The following is a 27,592-nucleotide window of genomic DNA, read 5'->3' on the forward strand; positions in this document are numbered from 1 at the left end:
TATAGAAATAGAACTACATTTTAAAATACACATTTTTTTCACAATAAGATCATAAGAAATATTTTCATACTATCTAGAATCTAGATAAAACAAATAACATGTCCCACATAATGTGTTAATTGCGAGGAAAAAAATTAAATTAGCTGTTAATATAAAAAAAATCTGTGTTTCAAAAAAGGTTTGTTGAATTAATTCGGATGAAATAATTACGCTACAAACTTGGATTTTTTTGAAGAAGATGGTTGTTCACTTTGCAAATCATTTTCACTACTATTGTCATAATTTAAAATATTGATGCCAATGTATTTAAGAAAACATATGGGAGGGGATCGAATAATGGGCTTGACTATGGGAAACGGCGGACTAATGACCGAGCCTTTCCACGCGGTGGCTTCGGTTAGTACTAGACATGGGCAGATTCATTCACAATAATGAATCAATTCATTCTTATTCACCTGGTCAAGTGAACTAATTCATCGAATTCATTCATTTAATTCCTTGATTCGACACTTCATTTTGGTTTTGTACCTAGATTGCTCACATTTAGGAAACTTAAAGAAAGCAATAATGAACCATTTTTTCGCATTCACATAAATGTGTTCGTTTTTAAAAAAACATTTTAAATAAACACACAATAAATATCAAATATAGGGATTTATTTTGTACATTGCAGAAGTACATTTATAACTTTACTTAGAAAACCTGTATTTGTAAGCTTTACACTTTATAGCACAGAGTTCTTAAAGCGAGGAGAGCTTTGGAGTAACTTTAGTAAAAAACAATATGTCGTTCCACAAAATAAACATATTACAAACTTTATAATAAATATGTTATTTTACGAACAAAAATAAAAAGTTATTTTACAAGTCACTAATAAAATCGTTGAGATGTGTGCCGCAAAGGACACGGAAGGCGCAGGGCGCTGGACCTGGAGAGGAATAGTCGGATGTTTATTTTTTAACTCCCATTTCTAAATTGTGGAGCAATGCATCCCTCCATCTACTTCAGAAAAGTAACACCAAAGTGCGATCCTTTTTCTGGAAGACATCTTGGCTATTCAATATGTTGCTTTTTCCTATAAAAAACGACAAACATCATTAAACAATACCAAAAATAAAAAGTCCCACTCGATTTTTCTTTTTTTTGCATAGAAATTTTTTGCTGGCAAACTGAATCCCAGAATTAAATTATTATTATCTTTCTTCGTAAAACTATCTTCATATTTACTACAAAAAGTAGGTAAAATATATTATTTTAGGGGCAATGAGATACGTTCTTAAAGCAATTATAAGAACTACATTATTATTATCCCACTTTTGTATATCCGACCCGTTCACCTGGAATAAGCTTGAAATAAATATATATTATATTTATTTATTTTAATGTTTGCAGGTACTTACCTCAATGGTAATTTTAAATCCATGCGCCAAATAAAAACTGATTGAAAGTCTGAAATTGAGTGGCATACAATTCAGTACAAAAATACAGAAATCAAAACATATTACTTGTTATCATCACACACAATTCGACAGTCAACTGATCTCGTTTTACGTCTACAAGTAGGCAGGTACATAAAAAACATACTTATAGGAACAATAACGTAAACATCGTTTTGTTTCTAGGCGTATTGCAATAATTTTCGTACGTGGAAGAGAGAAGAATATAGGAGATACTTTCGCGTTTTTACTAGGATTCAGATTTATTTTGTGTGGTTGGTATTTCCAGCAAATGTCATATTACTTTGTAGTTGCTTTGAAATCTCGCGAACAAATGTAATATGACGTTATGATTTTGGTTGACGACCGGTGTATTATCGTATATGTGAAATAATTAAAACGAAATAAAAATTTGAAGTGTATATTTTTTTAGGTTTTCCTTAACATTAAGAGTCACTTTTAGTAATAATATAACTAAATTCAAGTATCAATTCAAATAAACATTCCATATTTACCGTGAAGCGGAATTCCAAATTTACCAAATTTTACCAAATCAAATCAAATTTACCAAAGTGTGTTATGTTTTGTTATGAATGAAATTATTAATAAAAATGTATTTTAATTATCGTTGAATGTGCCAACCCTTATCATAAAGCAACATTTTTTTATGGTTTTTACCCGGTTTCAGGGCAAATATCAATTCGTTTCAGAATTGTGTTATTAATTATTAACTTATTAACTGCCAACTTTATTTTCGATTTTAATAGAAGTATTGTCATGTTTTTTTTTCTTTTCAATGTAACTATGTAAAAAAAGTTTTTTGAAAAGTGTAATCAATTTATTGATAAAATTGATGAGTTCAGATTCTTTTTCGAATAAAAATGGAATTTACAAAAAGTCCATATTGGATTTCTTAATCCATAAGGAATTGTGGTTTTAAAAGCTCGAATCGAAAGAAGATATACGAAGCGTTGTCAATAAACCATGCAATTTGCCCTTTGTTAATTTTACACAGACTCTAGAAGCGGCCGTCAAACGCGTAGCGTAGTCCCGAATGGAACTAGCCCTACCCCTCCCCTTACCCCGCGGGCAGCTATATCCCGCGCCGAACGGCTCGCTATCCCCCCGTGCGACTAGCCCCACCCCTCCCCTTACCCCGCGGGCTCCCGTTCATCAAAAAATCACGCGAAATGAGCGTGCGTTCGAAATTAATTTAAAAAAATAGGTTGCCGTTCAAAATTTTGTTGGATCTTTCCAGAAATCGTTTTTACATAGCTATCCCATCAACTTGGCGTAAAAAAATTGGACGGGTGATTTTTCCGGAGCGATATTTCTGACTGATATCAAAAAAGCATGTTCCAAAAGAAAAAAATGTTGGATCTCTTGATTAAATAAAGCAAACACCAATATAAAGACACTCCGTGATCAAAAATTGGAGGGGGTAATTTTCCCGGTAACAATAGAATTAAAAAACAAATCTCTTTTAAAAAAAACACTTTCCCTACAAAAATATTGTTGGATTTCTATTTAATCAGGTGGATATTAATTAATACTAACAATATGTGAAGAGTTCTCGAAAGAAATACTTTTCCAGCGAGAGTTATAATTTTTTTTCAGTTTTTGCTAAAAATAACTAACTTCCCGTTAAATATTTTGTTGGATCTCTTGTCATTCGTCATCCCTAAATGATACTCCACGTGACTGCAAAAATTTCATCGACGGGGGAATTAATGCTTGGGTTAGCCTCATTTTGAACCTTTATTGACTGGCCTATTCAATGTATTGTTTACATTTGTGTTCTTACATTGTGAATTATGTCAATATCTACTTTATTATTTTTAAATATGTATTTATGAGAATTGGATCAACAAATTGTGTACATTAATGGTTAGTCGTGAATTATGTCTACATTTTCAACAGATTATTTACATTGGGGTATATTCAAGTTTACACTGACGATTGTATGTTGTAAATTAGGAGTCATATTCAATGGATTGTTACTGAATGTATGTTGTGAATTATGAGTCATATTCAAAGGATTGTTTACATTCATGGTTGTATGTTGTGATATTCAAACGGATTGTTTACACTGATGTTTGAATTTTGTGAATTATTATGAGAGTTATATTCAATGGATACTTTGATGTTTGTATGTTGTGAACATTACGAGATTCAGATTTAACAAATTGCTTAGATTGATGTTTGTGTGTTGTGAATTATATTCAATGGATTGTTTATACATACTAATGTTGTTGCATATTGTGAATTATGAGAGTTATATTCAACGGATTGTTTACGTTGATGGTTGTACGTTGTGATATTTAACAGATTGTTTACGCTGATTTTGTATATTGTGAATTATGAGTTATATTCAACGGATTGTTTAGAGTTATAGTTATATCTATGAATCGTGAGATTTAGATTTAAAAAAATTATAGTTATGGTTATATCTATGAATTATGAGATTTAAATTCATTTAGGTTCATTGAATTAAAGTTATCTATATTCAATAAAGTGTGAAAATTTTATACAACAAATTGCCACAATGGTTATATAAATCAAAGCAAAATAATTACATATAGACATATATTTTTACAGCGATAAATTTACGATGGGAAAAGAACAGATTTATTCAAAACTTCATACCTATTTGTACATATGTGACTTATACAGGGGATAGTATTTCACAAAATATCCAAAATGGCATACAGAAAACATAGTATTTTTTTATGAGAACAAAATGTCAATTCTTAACCTCCGATTTAAAAAAGGAAGTTGAAGTAAATCTGTGCATATTCAGAAGTGAACCTACACTGTACTGAAGGTATAGTAAATTAAGTATTTTGGCAATTAGCTGATGGCCTTCTCGTAGGAAGGGGGAGGTGCCTCGGTGACAGGGCGCGCGGGTAGTAGCACGGCAATGTGGTAGGGCGGGGGCGGTGGCGGAGGCACGGGAGCCGGTGGGGGCCCATGAGGCACAGGCACGGCCGCCTGCAGGCTCAGCATAGTGCCGAGGGAAAGGTCCGAATTAGAGTCCTGGAAGAGAGATGTATATTAGATTGTTGGCTTGGTCATACAGGACCTATATACAATATAGTAAATATAATCCCATCAATTATAAACTGAACCTGTTCGATGTGAAGAATTTTCGGATTATAGCGGGTTAGGTTAGACACCATATATAAACAGGTGGTGTGGATGACAGTACCTGACGCACAACGTTGAGGAGCGGGGGCGCAGTGAGTGGGGGTAGGGGCAGTGAGGGGGGCACGCGCGCGCGGCACAACGACACGGTGCAAGCGCCCAGCAGCAGCACCACCAGCAGTCCGCAGAACACCAGCACCTCCATACCGCTGCCCTGGTCGTACAGGATCTAAGATTTGTCCAAACACATGGTATTATTTTTACGCTTTTTAAAAATTTCAATGCAGGCAACACGGGTGTGAGACCGTCTTTGACAGAATATTGAATTTTTACGAATTGGTTCATGGTCTTAAGCCCCCGCATTCCGAATTTCTGCCAATTTATAACATATTTTTCTTGGACACAAGTTTTTAAGCACTTAAGAAGATAATCTCTATATAATTCCATCGATAGAAAAAATCGCAAAGTATGTTCCGAAAATTATAAAAACACATTGGTTCTTTTATGCAACATGTGTGGAAAAATTCAGTGTTTCTTTAATGCTACTTGAACTCCATTGTAGAAATGAAGAAAAATTACCATTTTAAATTTTAAAAAAAAATACTCAGATGGCATCGGCGACCATCAAAATGTTTTTTTTTTTTTTATCAAAATTTTTCATGAAAATCAAGAAAATTAACTGCAGTCACCGGTGACCGTCATGGCGCTATGGGAGAGAAATGAAGATTTTCGTTATGAGGTCACCGGTGACCTACATGGCGTTCAACGTGTTAAGATATTTGCCGAGAGATTTTTGTTCTATTTTAAATATTTTCACTTACGCCTATTAATTATGATCGTTTCTTAATATTAGCGCTCTCCCTCTAACATTCGTACTGACGTATCTTTCTTTCTTACCATCTTCTTTCTTTTTAAAAGCTTCAGTCTTTAGCGAGTCTTAACACAATATTTGTGGCTAGTTTTTTTTATCAAACGCCTCCGTAAAGCGGGCAATTTTATAATATGTACATGCAAAATTAGGTTTCAAGTAAAATAGCTATAACTTGAAGTATTGATTTTATTTTAATAAAATTTTCCCGTATCTTACATTAACACACTTCGGCCGGGAAAGGTAGTTCTACCCGTTCGGTCGATTGATGCTTTAGGCCGGGAAGGGTAGTTCTGCCTTTTGCGCCGGCCTCATTTCAATGGCAGAAAATTATCTTATTACAATTTTTTATATTTTTGCATAAAAGTGATGAAACAAAAAACTAGGTTTAATAGTTACCTATGTAACCTATTTAACCCAGTTTTTTCCATCACTTTTCATGACTTTATATCATTTTTTGGAGGTGTGTTGAATTGTCATTTTGATGACATACCCGGTCACCGTCTCACGAGGGTTCGAGCCTAATTTTTACTTGACCCAATAACAACACGTCTTTGCGTTACCCGCCGTCTACCGATAGTACGTAAATACAAAAAACGCTTAAAGCGTCTCCCGCTCTCTACGAACAGTATGAAAAAAACGCATTTAAGCGTCTCCCGCAAATAATGTGGTAATACCTAATCTTAATATAGTTTTATTGCTTTTATTCTGTCTTTATCATGTTTTCTATTCTTTCATTTCATTTTATACTACCATTTAGAATAATATACTTTTTTAAATACGCATATTTGTAATGTAAAAGTCCCAAGGACGTATATACATAGTCACAGGAGAGTGATTATCCTTGCAAAGCACCAAATACTACATCTTACATATACCCTTCTATTATTCTGGCTCTAGCCATGGCACTTCATCGTGACTTGTCTTCCTCGTGCGGCCCAGACTTCTACCATTCACATTTGCACAATATATTCTCCTTATACTCCTTTTTTCTTTCCTTCGCTTTACATGCCCATACCATCCAAGTATTCCTTTCTTGATCTTACTCATTACGATTACATGATCCTTGCATTACTTGTGAATTTTCATAGAACCACTGGACCCCGACAGATGGATGCAAAAGTACTTCTAACCTTTGGAATTGTCGCCAGAATTTGGTGTGAATTATTTCACAATAATGAATAGCAGTTTTCTTTAATATTTATAAATAGCACCACTTCTGTTTGTAACTTACTGTGTATACCAGCAGAAATGGTTATGATATTATCAGATTAAAATTAGATAATAACCTGGTGGTCGAAGTAGAATTTGGCCGACGCTACAAAGATGGTGGCCAGCGCAAAGGATGCCCACATGCCGCACTTGAGGTGCGGGGGCATGAGAGGAGGCGGCGGCGAGCGCAGACGGGGACCCGGCGGCTCGTTGGGGGGCTCCAGGTACACGGACGTGTCCGTCTCCACCGGAGGCCGCGCAGCCACGCCGGGGGGGGCCACCCCGTTGGACACTGGAATGCTGCAATGGAATGGGAGAGTTTATAAAGGTCAATTTTCTATAGCGCCATTTCATTTACAAACTTTCAATCACCTCGAGGACGCTTTGTATTAGATTATTGTTTAAAATACATGTTTATATGCGCGAAGCATCACACTTTAATCTGTACATTATTTTTGACAGGGTGTCAGGGGAACGGGCAGTGACAGGACAGAGCAACAGGACGGATAGGCACAGAGGGGGTGGGGGTTAGGGGAGACATTAACCTGAAGTGGTGCGTAATCCTCTCAGCAATAAGCACAATTATGATAGGAGTGACCAACATGGATAGGAGGTTAGGGGAAAGTGGGACAGGAGAGACTAACCCGAAGTGGTGCGTGATCCTCTGGGTGTGCTGCAGTGGGTGGTGCGGGCGCGCGGGGCCGGCCACGCACTCTACGCTCTGAAAGCGGTGCACCGGGGTCACCATGGGCTTCAGGTGGCGCTCCCGCCTCGTCCTGCCCACACCTGCATCACAACACAATTAAACATTATAAATCTATTCCCAAACTTGACGCAGTTGGTAAAATTTAAAATAGAATTCCTTACCCTTATTCCATGATTTAAAAGGCATTAAAAAGGCATTAATTATTAGATACAAGCTCCGTAACTGTGAGTTATGTTAGTCACTCTTCTAGCATCATCCGTAAGTTTATTACTCCCATTGTCATATTTGTTATGAATAAGTTTGTTTCTTCCATTCTGCTTTGTTTGTTATTAATTCCTGCAAGAAATATTATGTTAACAGGTTGACTGCCAGCCCTGCCAGCCTTGGACGGTGAAAGCTTGGAAAACTCTGATATGCAAGCATGGAAAGCTCTGTCACCCATTGTTGGGAAGTGAGTTAGCTAAGAGCTTCACAGATGCACACATAGAGGACAGTGCAAAGAGCTTGCTTGGAAGTCTGCAAGATGGCAGCTAGTAGTTAGTAGTCACCAGGGCCAGTTAGAATGCTCCCAGACAAACTTGGTGTTTTCAGATCTCATTTATCCAGCTCCTAGTTAGGTCGACTATCGAGTCACTATTGTAATAAGCAAAGTATTAATAAATCCCTGATTTAACACAAAGAACTTATTCTTTAAAATCTCCTTCCACCATGAGTTGGAGAACTGTTTGTGGGGTAACAATTTTTGATTCATTCAAGAACAAGGCTAGCACAAAAACAAGTTGCGCCAGTTGCCAGATGAACTCTGAGCAATGAAAGTTATATTGACGTAAACGCCATTTGGCGGGTTTCTCAAAACATTTGAACACCGCCTATTGGCAGAGTTGGCAGTAAATCTGTTAACTCCACACCTTTGGAGACGTTGTGTAGAATCTCTTTAACCTTTCAATGCTGGCCTTTTTTCCCCGTTATCTATCACTGAAATTTCATTGATAGTCGCCGATGGATTGCAGATGGGACAGAGCCGCGTAGATCAGTTTGATAATGTTAGCAGTAATTGAATGAGTGTTACCAGTAGACAGAGAGGGGGGTGCTCTACGGCCGCTGTAGCCGCACTGACTGCGTTTATCTATCCAGAAATGCATTCCTGAAGAACTTCACCAGCTGCTCCCTGGCCGGGGTGCTCCCGGGGTCATACTCCTACCTGGAACAACAAACAAAACAACATAAATAATTACATTTTAATTTGAATTTTCCATTCTGAAGTTGAGTAACAAGTTTGAAGTAATAATATGCCATATACAAGCAATGATTCACCTATGTAAACACTGTGTTCAATTCTACTCTGGACTTCATTGCAATTTCTAGTCACGCGATTAATCGCGGCGACCAAAATCTAATGCAAGTTGTTTATTTAGATGTCGGTATACCTGTATTTGAAACAATGAGTTTTATTTTTTTGACTGAACAATCGCGCGACTAGAAATCGCAGTGGAGTCCAGGATACTATTAAAAATTCATTTCTCTGAATATAACTAGCTATTCTAAGGAAACTGCTTAACCACTCTAGTGATGGGGTATTTACAAAATAGATGCCTCGAGCGATGGGGTATTTACAAAATAGATGCCTCAAGCGATGGGGTGTTTACAAAATAGATGCCTCAAGCGATGGGGTATTTACAAAATAGATGCCTCAAGCGATGGGGTATTTACAAAATAGAAGCCACGAGTTATGGAGATTTTCGGGCATTCGGTTTTGAATTCGGCTGTACTCATTCCAAAAATCATATATATATTAATTAATATAGAAACATATAAACTGCTTATTGTGGTTTAAAGCCAAAGAATCCACCTATATTTCATCTGTTTAAAAAAAATTTTAAACAAAATTGGAAAACATTGTCTTCTAAATTTATCTACCGCTCAAAGCATAGAGCGATGAGATCTAAATATGGGTAGCCATTCGACCGGTTATGGTAGTTTGTATACTATTTTTATAAATATATAAACACAATATTATCTGATAAGACCATTGACTAAAAGGGTTCCATGATAACTCCTCAAAATGACAATTCAACACACCTTTAAAAGGTGATATAAAGTCATTAAAAGTGATAAAACACAAACTAGGTTAAATAGTTACATATGTAACCAATTTAACCTAGTTTTTTTTCATCACTTTTCATAACTTTATAACACTTTTTATAGGTGTGTTGAATTGTCATTTTGATGAGTTATCCGGTCACCGACAAAAAAGACGGTACATCATACAACTATAGTTTTGCAAAGAACAAAAAGTAATTACGAAAATAGAATCAGATGGTGCATGGAGAAAATTTTGCATCGGCGATCGAGAAATTAAACTAATAATGCAAATAAACTGGAGTCTCATAATAAATTACAATCTGATAGTATTATTATCTTAATGACTGTACATATTTTGATTATTGTAAACAGAAGTGGCGCCCTCTGTTAATTTCGAAAAGAACCGTTGAAGTTTTTAAACTGCAGCAGCGGGTTTTTATCTGCTAGTTTGTAATAAATTTTATAAGATCTTTGATCTTCAGTTTCCATCGATGAGTCAGATTCGCTGCATGAATCTTACTTCACTATACTACTTAAAACGTAGGTATATGATAATTAATGGAATCATTTTTTTTAATGTTGTTCAGACTTTAGCCAAGAATCAAACCAACATGCCACATGTATCTGTATTGAGTAATTGAAATATCCGACAGATGTCTCCCCTAAATAATTGGGCAATAATTGTGATTATATATACACCAATACATTCAAATGAATTAGTTTATAAATAGGTTTGCAAGCCCATTCTCTTCCTCTTCTCTCTCTAAATAACGGATCAATAACAACCATGAAATAATTAAGGAATTCGAGGGTCGTCATTTTTTGTTACCAGTGATGTGTGTTCTGAAGAATAAAACTTATCAATTATTTTCTTGGTATCATTAATTTAACGAGGCCATTACTGTAACATATGGTCCAATCGAGCCGCATCGTGCACCAGAACGAGCCGAAATATGAACCAGCAAAAAATCAAGAAGATGCAGATCATCATCAGATAAGTATCCCAACGCCATCCTAGACAAAACTGTGACCGAATCCCGAATCCTTCCTATTTCAAATTATCCCAAATGAAATATTTAAATATGCAACAAAGATTATTGTTGTTTTTGATTTTTCAGTTGCATAAAATTTTAATAGCTACCTACATTGCAAATTGATACGATTATTGTTAAATGAGCATCTCAATTGTAAGAGTTTTGTCATTGGATTTATTTAATTAAAAATAATTCACGCGAATATTCAAAATTACCGGGTAAAATCTCGCTACAAAATAATTTCAGCGAATTTCTGATTTAAAAAGTTGTCAGTGGTGAGTGGTTCAGTGGTTGTTCTGATTTAAAAGGTTGTCAGCCCTGGCACTAACAAGCATTTTTTGCTAACATCGCCGTGTTTTCATTCGTAAACTGTCAGTTGTTTGAGGTTAAAAGTTAAATTGTTTATTATTTGCCATTAAAGATGGAAAAGTTAAAGCAGTTAATCAACAAGCGTGGAGTTTTGAAAGCGAAATTGACAAGGTTTAATGACATTTTAAAGACACTCGATAAAACGGAACTAGAATTACGTTATCAAAAGGTCGAAAAATTGTTAGATGACTTTGAAAAAATTCAATCTCAAATCGAAGAACTTTCGGATGACGAGGCAGAACACGTAAGTCAACGTGAATCCTTTGAAAATCAATATTTCTCTGTACTTGCATTAGCAAAAGGTTTATTGAATTCAGTAAATCATGAAAAATGTGAAATTAAATTACCAACTTTGAAACTTATTGAATTTCATGGTGAAATTACTGAGTATGCTAAATTCGCTGAGACTTTTAAAGCATTGGTTCATCAAAATAATATGTTAAACAATTCTCAAAAATTCTTTTATTTACAATCGTGCCTTAAAAAAGACGCAGCTAAATTGATTGCCTCCTTGACCATATCGCACGACAATTACGAATCTGCGTGGCAGATACTGCAGGAACGTTACGCGAATAAAAAAATAATAGTTCATAGGCATGTTGCATCTTTATTTCAGTTAAAAGATATGAAACAAGAATGTCCAGTCGCGTTAAGGCATATTATTGATCAGGCTAATATAAATTTAGAAGCGTTAAAAAATCTAGGATTACATGTTGATTCCTGGGACGCGATTATGATTTATTTAATATCTAATAAATTAGATGGATCAACTCGTAGATTTTGGGAAGAGCAGCCAATAGATGGTGCACTCCCAACTTTGAAAGAATTTATTACATGTCTAACCAAACGTGTTGAGGTACTGGAGTTCACAAATTTGCAAGAAAAAAGGCCTACCTACAAGAATGTTACAACACGTGATGATCGCAAGAAAGATTTGTCTGTCTCATTGATAGCAACCAAACACGGATGCATCCTATGTAAAGAAAATCATCCAGTGTATTATTGTAAAAAATTTCTCAAATTAAATATCCAAGGAAGATTAGAATTTTTAAAAAAGGCCCGAGCCTGTTTCAAATGTTTGAGGGTAGGACATTTTACACAAGATTGCAAAAATAAATTCAAATGTAAAATCTGTGCAAGTGATCAACATAATACTTTGATACATGTTAATGAATTAAATAGTGAAAACACAAATGAAGAGGCACACAGCTCGACATCAGTGGCAAATCATACGGTGTTAAATAAAAATGAAAAGATAATTTTATTATCTACAGCGATCGTGAATATCGTAGGTAGCGACAACCGTTTACACAAAGCGAGGGTATTATTGGATTCAGGCGCCCAATCGAATTTCATAAGAGAGAGTTTTGCAAAAAAATTAAAATTAAAAACAGAAAAAATAAATATGCCGGTGTCTGGAATACAAAATCGCATCACACATATCAATCGAAGAGTTACAATTGACATGTTAGCAGTGAATAGTGATTATAATAAGAAAATTTCTTGTTTAGTATTGCAGGCTATAACAACCGACCTACCCCAAATGACCTTCAGGAAACAAGAGTTGAAGATCCCATCTGGCTTGCAACTAGCGGATAAGGATTTCAATGTCACGTCTCCAATTGACATCCTGTTGGGTGCGGAAGTTTTTTGGGAAATAATGAATAATGATCGAATACGCTTAACGGAGGGCGGGCCAACTATTCAAAGGACTGAACTCGGTTGGATTGTTTCCGGAGCGATCGACATCATCACTAAAACAAGGCCAGTATCAATTAATTGTAATCTAGCCATTAATAAAATAGGTAACCAGATGGAAAGATTCTGGAAACTAGAAGAGGTGGATGTCATGAAACCTCAGAATTTTGAAGAAAAGGCTTGCGAAGTCAACTTTACAGAGTGTCATAGTAGAGACACGGAGGGCAGATTTACGGTAGCCTTACCAACCCGCCCTTGTATAGACCAACTAGGGAGTTCTTTGTCAATGGCTGAAAAAAGGTTTCATACATTGGAAAGAAAATTTTCCACCAATAAAGAATTGAAATGTCAATATAGCATGTTTATGAGAGAATATTTACAATTGGGTCATATGGAAGAGTGCCAAAAATCCGAATGCGATGCGAGATCATATTTTTTACCACATCATGCGGTGATGAAGGAGTCAAGCACCACTACTAAAGTTCGCGTGGTGTTCGATGGATCGGCAAAAACATCTTCTGGTATTTCCCTTAATGATGCTCTGATGGTCGGACCTAACATACAAAAGGATTTAAATATGCAAATTTTACATTTCAGAAAACATCCTGTAGTCATAACTGCGGACATAGAGAAAATGTACCGTCAGATAAACGTGCAGGAAAGCGACCGCAATCTACAGAAAATTGTTTGGCGCTTTTCACAGGATGAGGATTTGAAGCATTACAAGCTAAGGACAGTGACTTATGGATTAGGACCGTCATCTTTCCTGGCGACAAGATGCCTGAAGCAAATAGGTATTGAAAATAGACTTTCATTTCCTATAGCAAGCAATGTCATTGAAAATGACTTTTACATGGACGACCTATTAACGGGAGGAAATGACGTTGAATCGTGCCACCTTCTAAAACAACAGATAATCAGTTTACTAAAATCTGCAGGGATGAATCTAAGAAAATGGAGATCGAACGTGGCAGAATTATCTTCCGAACCAGGTCAGGATATGCAAGGATTGATATCTAAAGAACCCCAAGAAGAAAAAATACTAGGATTAATCTGGAACAGTGAGTTTGATTACTTTTCATATGTAGTGAAAAAACCAGTATGTACCGTACAAAGCAAACGGCGGATATTGTCAAGTATCGCCTCAACGTTCGATCCTTTAGGACTGCTAGGACCAGTAACGGTTGTAGCAAAACTAATTATGCAGAGATTATGGATATCTAAGACTTCCTGGGACGAAGAAATACCCGAGGGAATATTAAAAGATTGGGAAAATTACATGAAAAATTTATCTCAAATAAACCTGTTGAAAATAAAGAGAAGAATCTTGTGGGGTCAAAACAGCCTACAAATCCATGGTTTTTGCGACGCATCAGAAAAGGCCTACGGAGCCTGTGCGTATCTAGTATCCAGGGACGCCGAGGGTAAGATGCACTCTCAGTTAATATCTTCCAGGTCCAGGATAGCGCCATTAAAAAACATATCCCTGCCAAAATTGGAACTTTGTGGTGCGGTGCTGTTAACGAAATTATTAAAAAACATCAAAGAAGCGCTCAACATGGTTGAGGTGGATACATACTACTGGTGTGACTCTACCATCGTACTATGCTGGATAAGAGGACAGCCAGCTAGATGGAATACCTTTGTGGCCAACAGGGTTGCCGAGATACAAGAGGCCGGCGATCCCGCCCATTGGCGACATGTTTCATCGCAGGAAAACGCCGCTGATATTTTATCAAGAGGAGTTACAGCAAACAAACTATTACAAGCAGATATTTGGTGGAAGGGTCCGGATTGGCTAATAAGAGAGGCCGATCACTGGCCGAAGCCAGAAAATTCCTGTATAAATCCTCCAGAGATAAAAACCAAGGCGGTATGCGTGTCTACTAATGTCACGGAGTGGGACATCTTTTCAAAATTTTCCTCTCTCAACAAGCTAAAGAGAGTAACTGCATATATATTGCGTTTCTTTAATAATTGTAACACAAAAAACTGTAAATTAACCGGGAGGTTAAGCGTGCCGGAGCTGGACAATACATTGCATCGTCTAATAGCAATAATTCAACGCTACCATTTTAAGGATGAGTTCAGGGCTTTGAGTAATAAATGTTCACTGGATAAACGTAGCGTTATTTTGTCGCTTAATCCATTTATAAATAATGGATTAATTTGTGTCGGGGGCAGGCTAACAAAGGCGAAACATTTATCATACCAGCAACGACACCCAATAATTTTACCAAAAAATAATAAGTTAACAGAATTAATTATTCGACATCTTCATTATGTACATTTACATGCAGGGACACAAACTTTGTTATCTCTAGTGAGATTACAGTTCTGGCCGATTGCCGGAAAAACCACTGTTAAGCAAATATTACATAAATGTATAGTATGTTTCAGAAAAAATCCAGTAACCAGTCAAGTTATCATGGGTGACTTGCCGGAAAACAGAATAACACCTAGCAGGCCGTTCGAGGTTACCGGGATTGATTACGCAGGTCCTATCATGATGAAAAGCGGTATCACCAGGAAGGCTCCATTGGTGAAATCTTATTTATGCATTTTTGTTTGTTTCTCATCGAAAGCTGTGCATTTGGAACTGGTAACGGACCTCACCACTGACAACTTTTTAAATTGTTTAAAACGTTTCATTGCGCGGAGGGGCAAACCCTTTAAAATATATTCAGATAATGCGACCAATTTTAAGGGAGCATATAATCAACTGAGAGAATTGTATGATAAGTTAAAGAAATCTGATGACAAGATTCAAAAATATTTAGCTGATTTGTCAATACTGTGGGGATTTATTCCACCACGGTCACCGAATTTCGCTGGACTCTGGGAAGCAGCAGTGAAATCCGCCAAATATCATTTAAAAAGAATAACCGATAATTCAAGTTTAACCTTTGAACAATTATATACTTTATTGTGTCAGGTAGAATGCTGTTTAAATTCACGTCCGCTCACTCCTCTGTCCAACGATCCGACTGACCTGAATCCTTTGACTCCAAATCATTTCCTGATTGGCGGAGGGATAGCTTCTATCTCTGAGAAGGATGTTCGGGAGATACAATATAATCGATTGAATCAATATCAAAAATTAAATGCACTGATTCAAACATTTTGGTGCAGGTGGAAACTGGAATATCTTGCAGAATTACAAAGACGTACCAAATGGAAGGAAGACAAGGGCCTCAGGACTGTTGAAAGGGACGACATGGTCATACTAAAGGAGGACAACCTGCCGCCTAATATGTGGAAACTAGCCAGGATCCTAGCTACTCACCCTGGAGCTGACGGGAAAGTGCGGGTGGTTACCCTCAAAACCGCACAAGGAACATTTAAGAGACCTATCAGCAAAATATGTTTATTACCCATGGAAAGGGATTCAAGCATTGCTACAGGGACGCCCGATGTACCCCCCGGACTGAATAAATAAGTTCCTGCAGTCATAAACAAGAGAAAAATCAACAACCTACCTGAAGGATGACCTTGGACCATCAAATTTTTGCTAGCAGTCATAAAAAGGAGAAGAATTAACAACCTACCTGAAGGATGACCTTGGACCATCAAAATTTTGCTAGCAGTCATAAGACGGAGAAGAATTAGCAACCTACCTGAAGGATGACCTAGGAACATCGAATTAACTTGTTCATATTATGATTCTCTTATTTTAGAACTTTTTGTTCATATTCATCTCATGATTGTTTTTCAAATTAATTTGTCCATATTTATATTATGTTTATTTTTCAAATTATTTTTGTTTATATTATGGTATTTTTAAAAAATTATTTTTGTTTATGTGTAAAAAAAATAAATTCTTCCGTCCCCTGGCAGCATGTTCAGACTTTAGCCAAGAATCAAACCAACATGCCACATGTATCTGTATTGAGTAATTGAAATATCCGACAGATGTCTCCCCTAAATAATTGGGCAATAATTGTGATTATATATACACCAATACATTCAAATGAATTAGTTTATAAATAGGTTTGCAAGCCCATTCTCTTCCTCTTCTCTCTCTAAATAACGGATCAATAACAACCATGAAATAATTAAGGAATTCGAGGGTCGTCATTTTTTGTTACCAGTGATGTGTGTTCTGAAGAATAAAACTTATCAATTATTTTCTTGGTATCATTAATTTAACGAGGCCATTACTGTAACAAATGTAATGATAGTTTTAGTATATTTGGACATAAGGTAGGCAAAACATTACACTACACGCATCATGGCTTGGTCTATTTTAGCACATCGCTCGCCATACACTACCAATGTGAATGTATGGCAAGCGATATGCTAAAATAAGCCAAGCCACAAAAATATAGCGCGCTTATAGTGTAGTCTGTCACAGGCTTAAAACTATATAATTTATAATCGTAAAGCTTGGAAATATGTATGTATTATTTCGATATTGGAAAGACATCATGGGAACTCAGTTGCAGAAGATACGAATTTTTCATTAAAAAAATGAAATGGGACACTAGGTGGGTAATTCTGAAAAACATACTGGACATGGTCATTTTGTGAACCTCAGACCCATTCATTATAACTATTTATTTCCCGGACACAATCAATACAAATCCTGGGATATAAATAAAATAATGGACATTGTTGACATAAGGGTTGAAAATGTGCAAATATAGTTTAATGTTTACAAAACATAAATAAATAACATTCTTACGAACGTAAACTGGTGAGAATAGTTTAGAAAAGTAACGTTCTTGCCAAACAGATGGATCAATCAATTTATTCACTACACACTCGAGAAACTAGTGCATTATTCTTGCTTACATTTACATACAAACTTTGACATCTCGGTAAGGGAGTGTTTTTAACATCGTAATAATTATTTTAATATGACGTGATTCAGGACACGGGCACTCGCGGCGCAATCGATTTAGTAGCTATGGGTAAAACACTGCAACAATTACACGTTATTCACTGTCGAAACATGTCGTTCGCGATATTAATGTAATTTTACAAATCAGTAATGATGATGATAGACAAAGCGCTCAAAAGCGATCGTTTTCAAAATAAAATTCGCACCCTGCAGCTAGTGGCTAGGCTAGTTAAGTAGGTAGCTACTGGCTACTACACAATCTGCTTCATCTACATTATATTCATCGAAACAAATTAAAAACCACACGACAGATTTATAAATCTATGACTGTAGTAATGACTCCGTATCGACACGCTTGATTGGTGAGTGGTTTATTTATGCGGCTCACAGAGCCTCATGCGAGAATCATCTGGCCACATTTCGCATAATATTAGGTTACCTAAAATATAAGTATTGTAATTTTTGCTACAATTTTTAGTTATTTTATTGCCTTGCTAAGAGTATTTGATATAAATGATTCTGGGGCTGTATAAATAATCAAATTATCATAAGCACAAGGTATGGCTATTTATAATGTTATTTTTTTAATTAGCGGTAGCGCTCTTGAGGTGATTCTATCACGACATGGATAAAGTTGATCATTTTTATATTCACTGATAAAGATTGGATATTTAATAGGTATGTCCTGATTGGTTTATTTATGTTCTGATTACTGTTCAGGGTTCAGGCTTTAGCATGGGTTTGGGTACGAACTATTTTTGATATATTGGCATACAGAGATCCGGGCCAAAAAAGCCCCTTTCTCTTTCATAATGAATTTATAATAATTGTTGTTGGAAAAATTATGTACGAACTACCAACCGAAATTAGTTTACCTACGAAACAAATTAACAAACATTTTCGGATTTGTGCAATAGCTAACGTAATATTTCCGGCATCGATAGAAAATAAAATAAGGAATACATTTTCCGTTATATGGCAGCATAGTGCCATAGACGTCAATAACAAAATGTTTTGATATTGGTTTCGCGAATAATAAATAAAAATAATCTGTAAGCAAACGGAACTTATTCCGTTACGGAACAAACAATAGGAAGTTTTTAAAGTAATTTTCTACCTGTGCAATAGCTACCGTAGTATTGCCGGTATCGATACCAAATAAAATAAGGAATACATTTTTCAGATATAGTCATAGTTTATTTATGGATATATGGCAGCACAGTGCTTTAGACGTCAATAACAAAATGTTTTGAAGTTGGTTTTGCCAATAATAAATAAAAATAATCTGTAAGCAAACGGAACTTGTTCCGTTATGGAATGAACAATACGAAGTTTTTGAAGTAATAAATTTGAGTATTTGCTCATTATTACGGTCCGGACTTTCTATTTAATATACGTGGTTCGCAATTAAAAGTTTTATTGTGTCGTGTTTCTAGTAAAAAATGAGAAAAGTATTCATTTCTCTTTGTGATTAACTATAAAAATGCGTTTCATATTCGAAATAAAACTTTTAAAAATATATAATGAAAAAAATGACGTACAAAGGTTTTTAAAATCCTTTGGCTAAAATCAGTTCCAGACAATTAAATTAAATAACTAATTCTGGTAAATATACAGAAAATAGGGACACGCTTTTCGCACATTTTGATTTAAAAATTCTATTTAGCAGTTAGATAATAAAGAGAAGCCAATATTTCAGTTCCCGGAAATGGAAAATAATCCATTTTGATAGTTATTTCCTTAAAATTAAAACCGATTTTTACTTGAATTGTTGTTGATGTTAAAGTTTTAAGGTTAGTTTTTTCTCTTTTTAAACCAAAATATGAACCGAAAATAGATTCCTAGGTTGTCAGTTTGGGTTTAATACGTCAATAAAAAAACTAGTAAAAAACAAACAAAAAGTGTCAAAACTTAGCAGAAAAGTCCGTTTTTTACGAAATAGCTGCTAAAATGCATTATTTTTCATTTTCGAAAACTGAAATATTTACTTCTCATTGTTATCTAACTGATACAAAGTGGTTTTTCTATTAAAAATGTGGGTCTAATGTCGAATTCTGTTACATGCAAAGGCTCTTTAAAAGAACATAACTTGATTTCAACATAAATATCTAATGGAAACAACTATTTAATATTTAGTATAAAACAAAGTCACTATCTATCTGTCTGTTTGTGCGCTTAGTTCTTCTAAACTACGCAACGGATTTTGATAGGGTTTTCACTATCATTTAGAGAATTTCTTCCGGAGAGTTTATATGTATATAATACATGGATATTATATTTATTGAAAGTAGAGAAAAGTCGAGCAACGCATCTAGTAGTATATAAAACTTAGTGTCACTATTTGTACACGCTAACCTCTGAAACCGGCCAACCGATTTTAATGAAATTTTGTGATTGTTTATGGTTGGTTGGTTCCAGCTTGAAATGTAGGATAGTTTTGAACCCGATAGGTGGCGCTGTTGTCGAGATCTAAAAAAATAAATATTCTTTTTCAAGCTTCTCATCCAAAAATACATACAACCACAAATTTTAACATCCCCATGTAGAAGGCGGTCTGTGGCAGGGGAACGTCTTATATTATAAAATGCATTCCAAATGGTTGAGTTAAATTCTAACTGGTTTCTAATCTTAATATATAAAAATTCAGCCTGCTTATATTTGTGCTCGCAAAACTCAAAAAGTCGACCGATATCGCTGAAAACTTCAAAGTTTGTTGTTATTAGTGCCAGGAGTGTTTAGAGATGTAGAAGAAGTCGGGGACGTCTGAGGAATACTTAACGCAATATCTCTGCATAATTAAAGTCAATGTAATGTAGTTTATTTAACAGTAAAATTGTGGTATACAGTAGTGAATGGTGGAAGAAGTAGGAGGCGCCCGAGATTAGCATTGCATGATCCGCTAGTTGATTTATATTTCTTATTTGTCCGGGGAGATGTAAACACGTACAGAGTAAGTTTTAGGTTGTTAGTTTGGGTAATTTTAATAATTTATGCCTATTTCCTAACCTTCAAACTTAACTTTAAGAAAAATTGGAACTTTGATGCATCTTTTACCATCTCCCACGACATAAATAGTTTTTTTTTGTGGTAATTAAGTTGAAACTAAGTGCTATTTATAATTTTTTTGTTAAGTGTGCAGCGGAATTTGACAAGTTTATCAAAGTGCGTATTAACCGTGTCCCTATTTTCTGTATATTTATTCTAATATTGAATGGGTTCCTCATATGTTAAAAACATGGCCCAAAGTCAACTGTGCAAATGTTTAGACACATCAAACCTGGCCAATGTAATGGAGGGTAGCTGTCCCCATTGTGTAGACGAATGCGAAGGTAATTACTAATATTTTTATAGTAAATCCTGATATATTTTTACATAGGTACCTGAATACGAATTATGTTAAATAAGGCCTTTTAGTTTGATATGGTTTTTTTTTTTTAAAATAGTGTGCATTGCACTTGCGTTAGTAAGTTTTAACTTCTGGTGTAAGGCTCACAAGGAAGTATGGCAGCAGCTGTGTGTGATTGTCATATTGATAAACATTTCCCTATTTATTTAATTATAAACTAATGTTTATAAGACAAGGTTTTTTTATGCAAGCACAAAGGATAACAAATTATTATTAGCCATTATTAGTCGCTTGAAATATCTATACAAATTGAATATATCTCCCGAGTTAAAATAAATGCTTCGACGGGAATTGAACCAGGTTCAATTGTCTTATAAACGTTAGTTTATCATTAAAAAAATAATAATATTTGACAGCTCAAAATATTTCACCAACAAATGTAGATATAATGCCTCGACGCCATCTAGTGGGAAATTTAGCACTAACAAAGCCTTTCCTACAAAATAAAGTTGGTTGTTTACAGGGGAAAAAAATACAATAAGCAGTAATTTTTGATTGAAGTACTAATACATATTGAATTATTTGGCGGGTTGGAAATAAGCCGACATAGCTCAGTGGTCCAGAGCATCTGGACATCGGAAGGTGAGGGTTCAATTCCTGTCGGCGGTATTTATTTTTATTCGAAAGATATTTTCAATTTGTATGGATATTACAAGCGGTTCCATGATAACTCAACACACTTTTAAAAAGTTATATAAAGTCATTAGAAACGATGAAAAAAAAAAAAATTTAACCTAACCTACTTAACTCATACCACTCCTTTGTCGAGTGTGGCTCGACATTATATTTCTTACACCAACTCCTATGTCGAGTCATACTCGACATTATAGTAACGCAATTTCGAAAAATAATTTAAATTATCAAATGTATTTTTTTTTCTTTTAAACACTTTATATCTCATTCTGAATATTCCGAATACGCAAAATACATATATCTCGTCAAGTTTCGCCTTTTAGATAATTTTTAAAATCGTATTATTTTTAACCTTGTAAATGCACTGCGCAGTTATTTGGTTGCGACGCATGTAAGTAGGTAGGTACTTGCCTGTCTACCTGCGTAACAATAGGAAGCGCTGAGGGATTTCTCCCAACACATAACAAAGGATTCTTATACCTATTCACTTGTTATCACATAATATTTTGTTCTGTTTGTGTATTTACATTTGTTTTTACTGTTTTTAGTAGCAAATATTTCGTGGCCGAGAAAGCACATGTGTCGTTCGGTCTTGAAAATAATACTCAGTAATTAGGTGAAAATATAGTTTTACATTTCTTTTTCTTCATAATTAGTGATTTGTTAGTAATAATTTAACGTGCTTTATTATATACCTTGAATAAAATAAAAATGCCCCGGATAAAAAAAAAACAATCTGTGATCAATGAATATGAAAGTGGTGATGACCAATACATGCTTGAAATAGACAGTGAACTTCGTTTACTTGAAAATGACAGAGATGTTCCTCCTTCTCCACAAGTTCCATTTTCTGATAAGGACGATTCCGATGAAGATATTATTATCAGAAGAAGAAAAGTTAGAAGTTATTGTGAAACTTGTGATAGGAAACCTGGCCTCCATCCAGGAGAATGTTTCAAGAAATACCACACACTGAAAAAGTTTAAGTGAATAAGGGCATATTAAGTTGTTAATTTTATATATTTCTATGTTTTTTGTACTCTATGTAAAGAAAGAGTAATAAAAATTACATATTTTAAAATTTTTTGTTTAACTTTTTATTGAGGCCACTTTTTATCCCTTTTTTGTAAATTAATTAAGGAGTTGGTAGTAGGTAATTAAAAAAAAATTAGGAGTGCAAAGGGTTAACCCAGTTAATAAAGTTTTTGTTTCATCACTTTCCATGACTTTATATAACTTTTTAAAGATGTGATGAATTATCATTGTGATGATTTATCCGGTCACAATTTCAAGCGACTAATTATTGCTTATAATAATTTGTTAAATATTTCCCTAACCGCCGCACTGTTAATAGGCACAGATTGTGGAAACTACACTTTGTTTCAACTTAATTACTACAAGAAACAACGATTTATGTCGGGATAGATGGTAAAAGCTGCATAAATTGTAGATGTGTTCAACTGCACGGAATATAGTTACAAGAAGGCTATAATAACATACCTCAGTAATAATAACAATTTAGTTTAGCATAATACCATTCTTCTGTATAATTTTAAATGCAAATTTTAATATTGATTAATGTTTCACTGAATTGTAATGTTTATATTATTGAATGTTTGTAAAAACTCTTATAGGCGTATAATAAATAAATAATAAATCCGATTTATTCACTCAAAGTTCAAAATTTACCTTATAAAATGGTCCCCTGACTGCCATTTTACACTTTTTTGTATGGAGTGACACTTGCGAGAGTTTCGTTTCAATTTAAACACTCATAAACTACTTAATTAACCCAAACTAAGAACCTAGTAACCTATTTTGTGTATGTAAATAGCAGACGCGGCCCGTGACTGTAATTACCAGCAGTGCATTTCACTTTTAAAATGTACCTAGTCTGTAATTTAGGTGGAGCAAATTAATGAATGGGAACACCTACTGCAATTCATTCTATCTTCTAAGTTATATTTGTAAAATAACTGATTAAATAATACAAAATTATCTTGAAAATAAAGGACACTCAATTCATCGTTGAAAATATAGCGAAACCGTTTGATTTCACCGCGAACGAGTTCCAATGTGTTAATGTTGTTGCGTTAACATTGAACATTAGTATTTCTAAGCGAATCCATTACGCATGATCAAAGTGATGCAAAATTCACTCGCCGTCAAAGCACTTCGATAATGCACGGATGGGTTATGTGTCTGCACTGCTCTAACACGTAATTTGACGTTAAGAGTGTAATCTGTCTCGCTCATGTCACCGTTTCGGCTACTTCGGGCTGTCTCGATACCGCCCGACGCTGTTTTAGTAGTGTGGTAAAAGTTGGTTCTGTGCATATCGGGGTATGCACGACCGCTTGCTCTTGCGCGGGATTTTTTTACTAGAAGATAGCTCAAATAATGACCTGACGGGAATTACAAATTTCTTACATCGATCACTGGGGCACAGATGTCGTTGTAATTTGTTATGTGGAGATTGAAGACAAGCAGTGCAATGCACAAATGCACGTACCAAGGAACCGCCTCTGGTAAATAGTTGTTTCTCATAGTAATTGTTGAAACTTAGTGTAATTTCCATAATGTGTGCCTGAAAGTGCGGTTAGTGAAATAATTACCAAAAGTTTTGACTTCTGGCATGAGACTATCAGTGAAGTACGGCAGCAGCCGTGTGTGATTGGCAATCACATTAACTCCTCAGCCTCTTCCATGTTTTTAGATAAGGTCAGAGTATTTTCGATTTGCAGTAAAATCCAAATAAATGGAATATTTCTATATTGGATAGAATTTGTCCGAAAACTAAAATCTCCTTTTCAAAAGTAAAAAAATACATTTTCTAATTTTATTATTATAAATAAAAATATAATTATTGATATATTTAAATTTTGACTGCGAACGTAAAAAAATAATACAATATAAAAAAACGCATTTTATTAGAAAAATGTATTACAAACATTATTGTCACCTCCATAGACATATGAATATTAGTAGACCTGCCCTAAGTGATTAAAAGCGTATTATCCCCACTCCCCATACCGGTTCCATTGGAGCCGGCTGTGCTCGCGTATGGCCTCAAGTGAAATTTGAAAACGTGACGTCATCATTCTTGTGCGAACTATGGTCGAGGCATCATCGGTTCATTTTACGAAATAACACGGCAAAATGTTGACTTGTACTATGAAAACTTGTAAAAATAGATGTGAAAAAGAGAATAAACCCAATTGTCGTATTACATTCCATATATAAGCATTATTTTACTTTATTTTAAGCATATTCACATTGTATAATATAGATCAGTTTTAGAAACATATACTATCACATCGAGAAACGTCTGGACGCGAAACACAAAGCTGGTTGGTTGCTGGGAAGTAAATTATGAACATTTATAAAAGTGTCTTAACTAAATACTTAAACGAAATATTCGACTCTGAAAATAGAACCGAATTTGGACTTCGCAAATTTGTTCATAACGTGGCGAATAATTTGCGCTCCCATGTAAAAATGTCTATTCATTCAAAAGCAGATTTTACTTTTAAGAAGTAAATGGTGATATTATAATGCGAGATGCCTATTTACTGTCAGATTGATTTATTGACGAATCACAGTCAGCCTTACTCCCTTCGTTCTTCAACAGTTGATTTTACCCCTCGCCATTATCTTCTCGTCTATTAATTCCTATGTCTGTGGTCACCTCAATTTTTTGTTGTTTCATATAAAAAATTTACAAAGTTTTATAAATTTTTTTCAAATTGCGTTCCGAACCTTTGGGTTCATAAAGGTGCACATTTTAATTCTTCTGTGGTTAACTTCTAGATTTGAATATAAAGCATGATGTTTTCTCTTTCTAACATTGTTTAGATCATATTTCCCAAGACAGTAAGGGAGATACAAAGATTTCTATGAAACCATGTGAGTTATTTCCAAAAGCGAACAAATTAGTCCGAGATTTGAAACAAAATAACTTCTTCTTCTTCTTTCGTATGGTGGGGGGGTCAGAGGGGGACATCTAGATCGGCGAGCCAGTCTAGGGCCTCAGGCGTCGCCATGTGAACCTCATCAATCCCGCCGGGGAATGAATGGAGCGGGCATTCGTTGACCACATGAATAACTAATTTTAGTACGTACAGATTTTTTAATACATTAAGAATTTTAGTAGTCATAGTCGGAAAAACAGTATGAAATACACTTAGCACTTCTGACCGTAGTAAGATTTCTTGGAGTATCAATTTTTGAATTAGGGGCCGTTCAAGTATTATGTAAACACTATAGGGGGGCAGGGGGGTCTTTGCTTTGCTTATTTTTGATGACATGGGGGGTGGGGGGGTCGAGATAGTGATTACGTCAGCACTGCTCAGGAGTAGTTATTTTTTTTTTACACATTGGCAACCCACACATTGTCTATGTTTGAAAACCGAATACATATTCGGGGATTCCCACAAATAATTAAAACGTTTAGGTACTCGCTTAAAAAACAGAATACATTAACAGAAAAATGCATATAGGTACCAATTTTTACGTAAGCATGGGAGGGGGGGGTAAGAGCTTTGCTTACTTTTGGTGACAAGGGGGAGGAGTGGGAAAATAATTGTAATAAATCTGCTTACGTAATACTTGAACGGCCCCTTACCTGCATTATTAGTATCTCCGTAAATTAACTTTGATTTCCGATTGAACTCCCAATGCGATAGAACATTACCCGCCACTGATCCTAATTGAAGAAGCCACAGTCCCGCTGGCTTTCGGCAATTGGAACTCTCGTGCCGTCTCTTATATCTATACGTTTTCAGGTCTAGAATGGAGGTGGCGCGAGAGCGTGGAGAACTCCGCTTCGGTGCTAGTCAGCCGGCGCGGCAGCCTCATCACATTCCACCGCCGCTACAGCTCGGGCACCGCTGCCGTGCGTGGCGACACCGCCCTCGTGCCCAACCGCCACTACTACTGGGAGCTGCACATGTGCAACGAGTTGTACGGGACTGACATTGTAAGCGTTACACATTACTTTTATTAGCGAGCTGTTCATACTCTAAATAACATTTGTCTAAACTCTAGCATTGACATTTTTTAGGATCACTGCCCAAATTCAAACGTATCATCATGTCAATAATATAAACTGTTGAGACACACACGCACTAACACTCACACATACATTCAACACACACACCTACATACTACACAAGTCACCTGGTAAAGGAATAAACATACCACTTAGCAGACATTAGAAGGAAACATATCATAGATACCCAACATGAAGTATCTAATTCCTGTAGGTATATTGTTTCAACACTGTAAATCATGTACTGTTTGTTTCTATAATATAAAATAAACATTATAATTGATGAGGAGACGGTCTGCGTAGCTCCTGTAAGCACTCGAGATATTGTTCTATATTCCGTGTTATATCCAAATATTTCTTTTAAAGTTAATTGTGATAATAATTTTACTTAAGTTTACTGTATTTTATGCTTTATTATTTGTGTTTTACTGTGGTTTTAAATTTATGTTGTGATCTTTATGTAAAATCCCAGTAGGGCATTGATAAATAAATAAATTCCTTTGACACTAGCCCAGTCTCACATGCAGGGTTGAAAAAATCCCGGGTTTTTATTTGCCCAGCGGGTTTTTTGAGTGGGTTTTTTTGGGTTTTATTAGGTTTTTCAGGCTTAAGGCGATGCGAGGCGTATTAATACAAACTCACATGATTTGATTTAAAAATTTGTTCATTCGTCTTTTTATAAGCCTAGAAAAAGATAATCAGGCCTATGAAAAATAAGTGCAATCTCCTACTTACCAACCCCATTCTTACTTATTTGGTTTTACTGTATAATGTGGCAAATTAAGTTATCATTTTGATGATTATGATCGGTAAACATTTTCAATTATTTTTTGCCTGAACTTCACAAAATAAAATAAAACATGCTTTTTAGGGATTTTTTTGTATAAATCAAAACAGACGGGAATTTCAATCTTATCGCATCTATGTAAGGACTGCATTATTCTGCTCGATTCCGAATGGTACACGTCGAGGTGGATCGCCTTAATTAGAAGAAACTTTTAGGAATGCACGATTTTTAATCGTACAAATTTTCAGTATTTGAAGTAAGATAAATAGATTTTGGTTCATATAACCCAGATGGTTACATTTTCATCGTTTTACTCTCTCGTCT

At 35.2% G+C, this 27,592-nt stretch overlaps 3 protein-coding genes across 9 annotated transcripts in view; 2 read left to right on the forward strand and 1 right to left on the reverse strand.

The window, feature by feature from the left end:
• Nucleotides 1–3,213: 3,213 nt before the first annotated feature.
• Nucleotides 3,214–17,618, reverse strand: LOC149420185 (uncharacterized). Of its 3 annotated transcripts, none has more exons than XM_089636033.1 (6): nucleotides 17,344–17,618; nucleotides 8,436–8,567; nucleotides 7,305–7,446; nucleotides 6,738–6,960; nucleotides 4,645–4,809; nucleotides 3,214–4,472 (listed from the first exon to the last, which is right to left on the reverse strand). In XM_089636033.1, the coding sequence occupies exons 2-6, from the start codon at nucleotides 8,506–8,508 to the stop codon at nucleotides 4,287–4,289; spliced, it is 789 nt and encodes a 262-aa protein (XP_089492159.1). In that variant the 5' UTR covers nucleotides 8,509–8,567; nucleotides 17,344–17,618; the 3' UTR covers nucleotides 3,214–4,286. The 3 variants fall into 3 exon arrangements, with proteins under 3 accessions (XP_089492159.1, XP_089492160.1, XP_089492158.1); XM_089636034.1 differs by having other exon boundaries at nucleotides 17,238–17,618; XM_089636032.1 differs by having other exon boundaries at nucleotides 17,234–17,618.
• On the forward strand, nucleotides 10,339–16,699 carry LOC149420186 (uncharacterized). 3 transcript variants are annotated; one of them, XR_016302718.1, is made up of 3 exons: nucleotides 10,339–11,095; nucleotides 14,940–15,091; nucleotides 15,682–16,699. XR_016302718.1 is itself a non-coding variant. In XM_089636448.1 (2 exons), exons 1-2 carry the CDS (start codon nucleotides 11,037–11,039, stop codon nucleotides 15,986–15,988), a joined length of 366 nt encoding a protein of 121 aa, XP_089492574.1. In that variant the 5' UTR covers nucleotides 10,353–11,036; the 3' UTR covers nucleotides 15,989–16,699. The 3 variants fall into 3 exon arrangements, 1 of the variants encoding a protein (XP_089492574.1); XR_016302717.1 differs by lacking the exons at nucleotides 14,940–15,091; nucleotides 15,682–16,699 and adding an exon at nucleotides 12,363–14,923; XM_089636448.1 differs by lacking the exon at nucleotides 14,940–15,091 and having other exon boundaries at nucleotides 10,353–11,095.
• A 773-nt stretch (nucleotides 17,619–18,391) lies between the features above and the next one.
• Nucleotides 18,392–27,592, forward strand: part of LOC149420187 (SPRY domain-containing SOCS box protein 3) — a 38,797-nt gene continuing 29,596 nt past the window's right edge. Inside the window, exons 1-3 of one of the 3 annotated variants that reach the window (XM_089636450.1) lie at nucleotides 18,392–18,444; nucleotides 20,525–20,721; nucleotides 26,216–26,409. In XM_089636450.1, the coding sequence (XP_089492576.1) occupies nucleotides 20,604–20,721; nucleotides 26,216–26,409 (312 nt within the window). In that variant the 5' untranslated portion in view covers nucleotides 18,392–18,444; nucleotides 20,525–20,603. Of the gene's footprint in view, nucleotides 18,998–20,524; nucleotides 20,722–26,215; nucleotides 26,410–27,592 lie in introns of all 3 variants that reach the window. The other 2 variants (XM_089636452.1, XM_089636449.1) reach the window with 2 other exon arrangements.

This window comes from Hesperophylax consimilis, chromosome 10 (assembly GCF_061612785.1).
Source record: "Hesperophylax consimilis isolate HC1 chromosome 10, BYU_Hcon_1.0, whole genome shotgun sequence".
NCBI classification, from domain to species: Eukaryota; Metazoa; Arthropoda; class Insecta; order Trichoptera; family Limnephilidae; genus Hesperophylax; species Hesperophylax consimilis.